Here is a 5876-nt window from a genome sequence, read left to right as displayed (position 1 = left end):
TCAGAACCGGGAGGTCCAGGGTTCAATCCCCGGGCCGGGTAGAGAGGGGTTAGAGTGTCATGAATAAAACAACTCGTACCTGTTTCAAGTATAGAGCAAAATGTCGGTGACCTAAAATTACGCTTCCTCACGCGCTAAGCTACGGCAGCCCCGCTGCACACCAAGTCGGGATTGTCCTGCTCCCTCCATGTCTGAAATCTCTTCCTCGTCGCACAAGTGTGTGTGTTGTGTCTGAGGGACTGTTTGTGAACAGCGCTCTCTTACAGATCCCCTCAAGGATTGTGCATGTGCTATTTCTGAAATATAAGACTGACTTTAGAAAATGCTTTGCTATGCCTAATCAAAGTGAATCTATTACCTGACGACAGGCATGTAGCTCTCGTGTCCCGTCGTCCTCATCAGGCGAGTACTTGAGTTTTACACAAGCGTAATGTATCACGTAGTACTGTGACTGTAATTTAACGGTCAGGATACTGTTATTCATACAATTTTCATGCGTACTACCCTTCCGTACCTAATCTTGCGCAATACATACTTGATTTGCATACAAGATGCTGCCGGAAGCTTTTCACACTCGTCGCGGAAGCGCAAGCACGACCGCTGATAGCGGAGTGTTTGGTCAGAAATCAATTCTCTCTACAATACCTTCCACTCATGCCGAGTGTCAGCCGCTCCTGACCGGCGCGCCAGCACCCCAAGTTTTCGTTCACCCGGTCGAGTGTGCGTCAGTCACGAGCCGCTTGCTATTACAGTGGGTCACTCCATCGATCGTGCTCGCTAATCGGCCACTCGCTCAGAGATCGCGAAGCTTACCGTCATATCAGTCGCAAATCCATCAGCGGCAGCGTCGAGGCCAAGAATTTTCAAAACGCGGCCTGGAGCAGGGGGACGTCTGGGAGCTTCCCTCGCACAATTGCGCCGAGCATGATGCCAACGTTTTGCAGTGCGCCTGGATCAGCTCTGGATCTTTGTTACTAGCCTGTAGCAAAGTGCACGGCGTAAAGTTTCTATGGCTCGGAGTGTTGTACGGTCTGGAACAAGTCTTTAATTTAGTTGAACCTTACGTGTTGTTTCGAAGTGTGTTGCTACTGCAGGAGCAAGAAGAGGAAATTGGAAACGAAATCAAATCAAGACGTGATTTTTTACTTTGGATCTCAACACTTCTTTCATGCCGTTTTCTGCGCTCGCTTCTGTCCGTATATGTGCGCGCAGAATTACAGACATTAATGCTGCGTCTTACGGCAGCGCTACAGAGCCTCGTATTGCAAAAGGCACTGCGGCTTTCAAATAGCATACTTCGAGAGGCTGACGCGCTCTATGTAGCTGATGTGAAGCAATTTCTCAAAGGCGCTGCGTGTTTGCACGAAGTTTGGGCATCCTTGTTGTTGTTGGCATTGCTTTTGATTTTAATTGCGCAGTTTCTTGGAGATGCAGCATTTGGGGCCACTTTCGGCGCAATGATCGTGACACTTGCGAGCTCACAAGTACTCAAATCGTTGCAATTGCGATCGAAAGAACGGGTACGAAAAATGCGAAAAAACCGACAAAGTTCAGCAAATGAAATGGTACTTGCCATGGCTGCTGTGAAATTACATGCATGGGAATTTGCAGCAAACGCGCGTGTGAGTGCTTCCAGAATGCGGGAAGTGGCGGCCCTGTGGCGTTTTCACTCACGAATTGCCATTGAAGCTGCCTTTTATTACACCACGCCAATATTCGTCGCTACAACAGCACTGGCCATTGGTTCCCAAACCTCTACGCATTTGCTTAATCCTACATCAGCATTCTTCGTTATGACGCTCATGCTTCTCATCCGCACTCCACTTCGATCTCTTCCTGAGGCGTTGCTCGGTGCTCGTGCTGCTTGGCTTTCACTTTCTAATCTGTCACACTTCATGGGCCAAGAAGAAATGAATCCGTATGCAGTCGCTCGACGGGATAGTTTGCCGTTAGTAGCCAAGTATGACGCACAAGAAGTCGTTGTTGCCGTCAAAAATGCAACACTGGGCTGGACGACAAGTGGTCCTGTGATCTTCCAGCACTTAAATGTGACGATGGGTGCTGGGGAGCTACTAGTTGTTCATGGACGCCCCGGAAGCGGAAAGTCTTCCTTTCTCTCAGCTCTTCTTGGTGAAATGCAATTACGTGATGGGAATAATGGTCAAATATACGTCGGTGGTTCCGTTGCTTTCTGCCCCCAACAGCCGTGGCTACAACAGAAGCTTTCAGTGCGTGACAATATACTATTTGGCTTGCCGTTAGACCATTGTAAATACCAGCACGTGCTTGATGCGTGTGATCTCGTTAATGTTTTAAAGTTGTTACCGGCCGGTGATCATACGCTGGTTGAAAAATGGAAAGCAACTACAGGACAACAAGCTCTTATAAGCTTGGCGCGTGCTTGCTATAGTGATGCTGATATTTATTTACTAGACGACCCGTTGGCTCACGTCCGTCCGAGATCTGTAGCGCGCAATTTTTTTTCGCGTTGCGTACTGGGACTTTTGCGAAACAAGACAAGAATTATTGTGACTTCTAATATAGACTTTGTCGACTCTGATTTCGTGAACAATATCGTTCGCCTTGAAGACGGCGGTCGGCTAGTGCGTACACGGGATGTATATGAAGCTTCGTGGCGTGAAAAGCAACAAGGAGTCGAAGAAAGTGATATAGAAAGAACAGTATTCGCCGAAAAAAATTGGGAGCATGGTGATGAAATATCTTGTCCTTCTGAACTATCATATACCCCTGCCGAAGACTCGCCCGATATTGAACAGTTGTCTATGGAGAATATTGTCAACACAAGTCGCATCTCGCTGATTGAGCGACCTTTGCGAGAGTATCTTTCATGTGAATCGACAGCAGAGGCCGAATGGTGCAAATGGAAATGGCCATTTAAATCAATTTATGTTTATGCTCAACTCATTGGTGGCATTCGTCTTGCATCAGTGCTTATTTTTCTTTTCATGTTGTGGCGAGCACTTCTGTTGATCGGTAAAGTGTGGGTTGTTTACTGGATACAGTCAAGTAACCAGAAAGACTTGGGGATCATACTAATTTCGTTGTCAGTGGGGGCTGGGCTGTTAACACTAAGTTACGCATTAGGTGTTGCCTGGATAGCAATGTTAGGATCACGTCGTGCCTTTTCATCGCTCGTGTCGGCTTTTCTTCAAGCTCCGTTGGTATTTTTTGATATTTATGGGGCTGGAAGTGGTAGAGCCCGGTCCAAACGTATTAGTCAAAATAAGAGACGTGAACTTGAGCGGGTATTTACAAATGAAGATCTCTCAGTCCTGGATACGAGACTCCCTCTCGCCGTTAATGCTATATCGGCTATCGGAGCTTCAATTTTGTTAGCATTTCTAACAATAACGGTGGTAACAAGGTACTTCATAGTGTTACTGATACCTATATTTTACATGTATCTTCAAGCTGCCGGACTGTATCTGCGACCTGCACGTGACGTGCTTCATTTAGAGCGCCGAGCGCGACAGGCTGCGCGTATGTATGCACTTGAGATGCTTGCAGGAGCTCGCGTTGTTCGGGCCTATGGGCTGGCGCATGTGCATCGCGTTCTGGGTCACCATTTCTGGTTACTGGATATTGCTGCTCGAGATGCTCATTTGGGTCTGCACATCGATTTGTGGTTAATGTTGCGAGTTCAATTATGTGGTACTATCATGGTTGGATTTGTAGCAGCTTTATCCTTCTTGTCCTTACAACATAGACAAAATGCTGGTCTATTTACTTTAGCGCTTTATGAAGCGCTGGCGGTTAACAATGGCGCGCTTGAAGCACTTGTGCGTGCTTGGGCTTGGCTCAGCCCAATTCTACCAGTTGCTGCTCGAGTTCAAGCTGCTGTAAGAGGTGCGGAAGTCATCGTCGAAAGCGCAACTAACTCGATTGCCACCGCGAGACGCGAATTTCCGCTTCTTACACCAAGTGAGGTCTATCCATCGTTAGCTTGGCCCACGAAGGGTGATTTACGCTTTGATGCCGTCACTTTTCGCGATCCTGCTGCTGCGATTGTTGACGAGCTCACCGACATGTTTGAGCTTGGTGATGGTGGAGCTCCTCCTCTAGCTCTTAAATCTGTTTCGTTTCGAGTACAGTCTGGTGAAAAAGTGGCCATTCTTGAGTCGTCAATTGCCTCTCCAGTTTCTTCAGTTGGTCGGGCATTGCTGCGCTTGCACGAGCTAACGGCTGGACGAATTGTAGTGGATGGTGTCGATGTGGCTACTTTAGGTCTGAGTACCCTTCGCTCTCGTATTGCGTGCGTGTCTGCAGCACCACCAAATGCTGCATTATATGATGGATCAGTCCGTTCGCAGCTTAATCCTAATCGCGCTGACATTGCAGATAAACATTTGTGGTCTGCTTTGCGCGCAGTTAGGCTTGAAAACGATGTGATTTCACTAGACGATCCGTTTCCAGGTGTCTCAGCCTTAGCGCGAAACCCATCAAAGCGTCTTCTGTTAAGCCTTGCTCGTGCTTTGCTGAGCGAATCATCCGTTGTGGTGCTTGCTATAGCTCCTGTGCTGATGACAACCCCAGTGGACAACTATCAAATGCAACCGGAGCTGCATTTTGCTCCGAATGACGCTACTTTTGAGATAATGCAACAAGTGGTGAATGAGGAGCTGTGTGATGCAACTGTGCTACTATTAATACCGTCTGTCAAGGATTTTTCACGCCACAATCAAAATTTGAGAAGAATTCTTATGAATGTTGTAGACCGTACACTTGTCGTGGTTAATGGCGAAATGGCTGAGATTGGGGCCATTACAGACATTCCTGCGTTTATTTCATATGCAGATCAATCGAGTACTTATTCCGAAGCTCCAATAATTTCATATGCAGATCAATCGAGTACTTATTCCGAGGCTCCAAGTCGGTTGGAGTTGTCCGATTTGGAACAGTTCAGTGAGCATAAAAGCTTATTGGCGCTACCGGACCTCCAGGAGCATTATGTAGATGAAGGCGAGTCTTCTGCAAGTGGCGAGTTTGTGATGGTGACGTCTGCAGCTGACTTAGAGACCGATAGGTTTGTAGAGAATGTGGAAATAAAATTTCAAGTCTGTTTGTGATTGACCACTGCCCAAGCGTCGCCGTTGCGAGCGATCAGTGCATTTAAGATCCCAGTACGCGTTACTTTGATGCAAACACAACTTTGTGTTTACTATAGCTTGACGAAGGGCAAAACGAAAATGAAACATCTAAATTATAGTACAAATATTGCGCTAAAACAAGGGAGGCCCTTCGTCACCTCAGGGTGTGATGTACGACTTAATCTGTTGCACAGTTACTTGGAGGCGTAAGTTATTTATATGCCAGCGTGCAAACAATCAAAAGACTTAATCGAGCGATAAGCATGTCATTTGCGTTTCTTCTACGAAAATCTGTTTAAATACAATATTCGCCATGTATACGCTCTCTTCCATCTCTGGATATTCAGTTAATCCAGTTTATCTTGTGCCTTGTGGATGTTCATTGCAAAAGGTACTGTACAGAAAATGTTTACGATGAAGGTGAAATGATGATCACGCAAATCAATCACAATCCTTTAAAAGCACATACCAGCCTTGGCGCTAATTTTTAATAAAATTGCATGAATCACATGATCAACAACGTGCGGTTGAGTCCCGTTGATAATAGTAGTATAAAGTGCCCCGCTATCAAATAAATACAGTTATCGTCTTTGATAGATTATCGATTAACATCATGAGACTGCTGCCCAGCCTCATTTTTTCCACGCACTTTAGCGTTTATTTTGGTCGACGTGGTGCGGCTAACAAACTATTTATTCGTTGCATTTCTGAATTGTTGGTATTTGCGTAGTTGTTTCGATGAAAGAATTCAATATGGTCGAGGCTACG

General features: G+C 46.2%; 1 protein-coding gene across 1 annotated transcript; it reads left to right on the top strand.

Moving 5' to 3' along the window:
* Positions 1-551: 551 nt before the first annotated feature.
* On the top strand, positions 552-5087 carry PHALS_01868 (atp-binding cassette superfamily; the record flags this gene model as incomplete). Its single annotated transcript, XM_024716343.1, has 1 exon — positions 552-5087. One exon carries the CDS (start codon positions 552-554, stop codon positions 5085-5087), a length of 4536 nt encoding a protein of 1511 aa, XP_024581951.1.
* Positions 5088-5876: the final 789 nt, after the last annotated feature.

This window comes from Plasmopara halstedii, assembly GCF_900000015.1.
Source record: "Plasmopara halstedii genome assembly, contig: Scaffold_1594, whole genome shotgun sequence".
NCBI lineage: Eukaryota > Oomycota > Peronosporomycetes > Peronosporales > Peronosporaceae > Plasmopara > Plasmopara halstedii.
The sequence above is the reverse complement of the archived record's forward strand: the minus strand, read 5'-3'. Positions and strand labels throughout refer to the sequence as shown.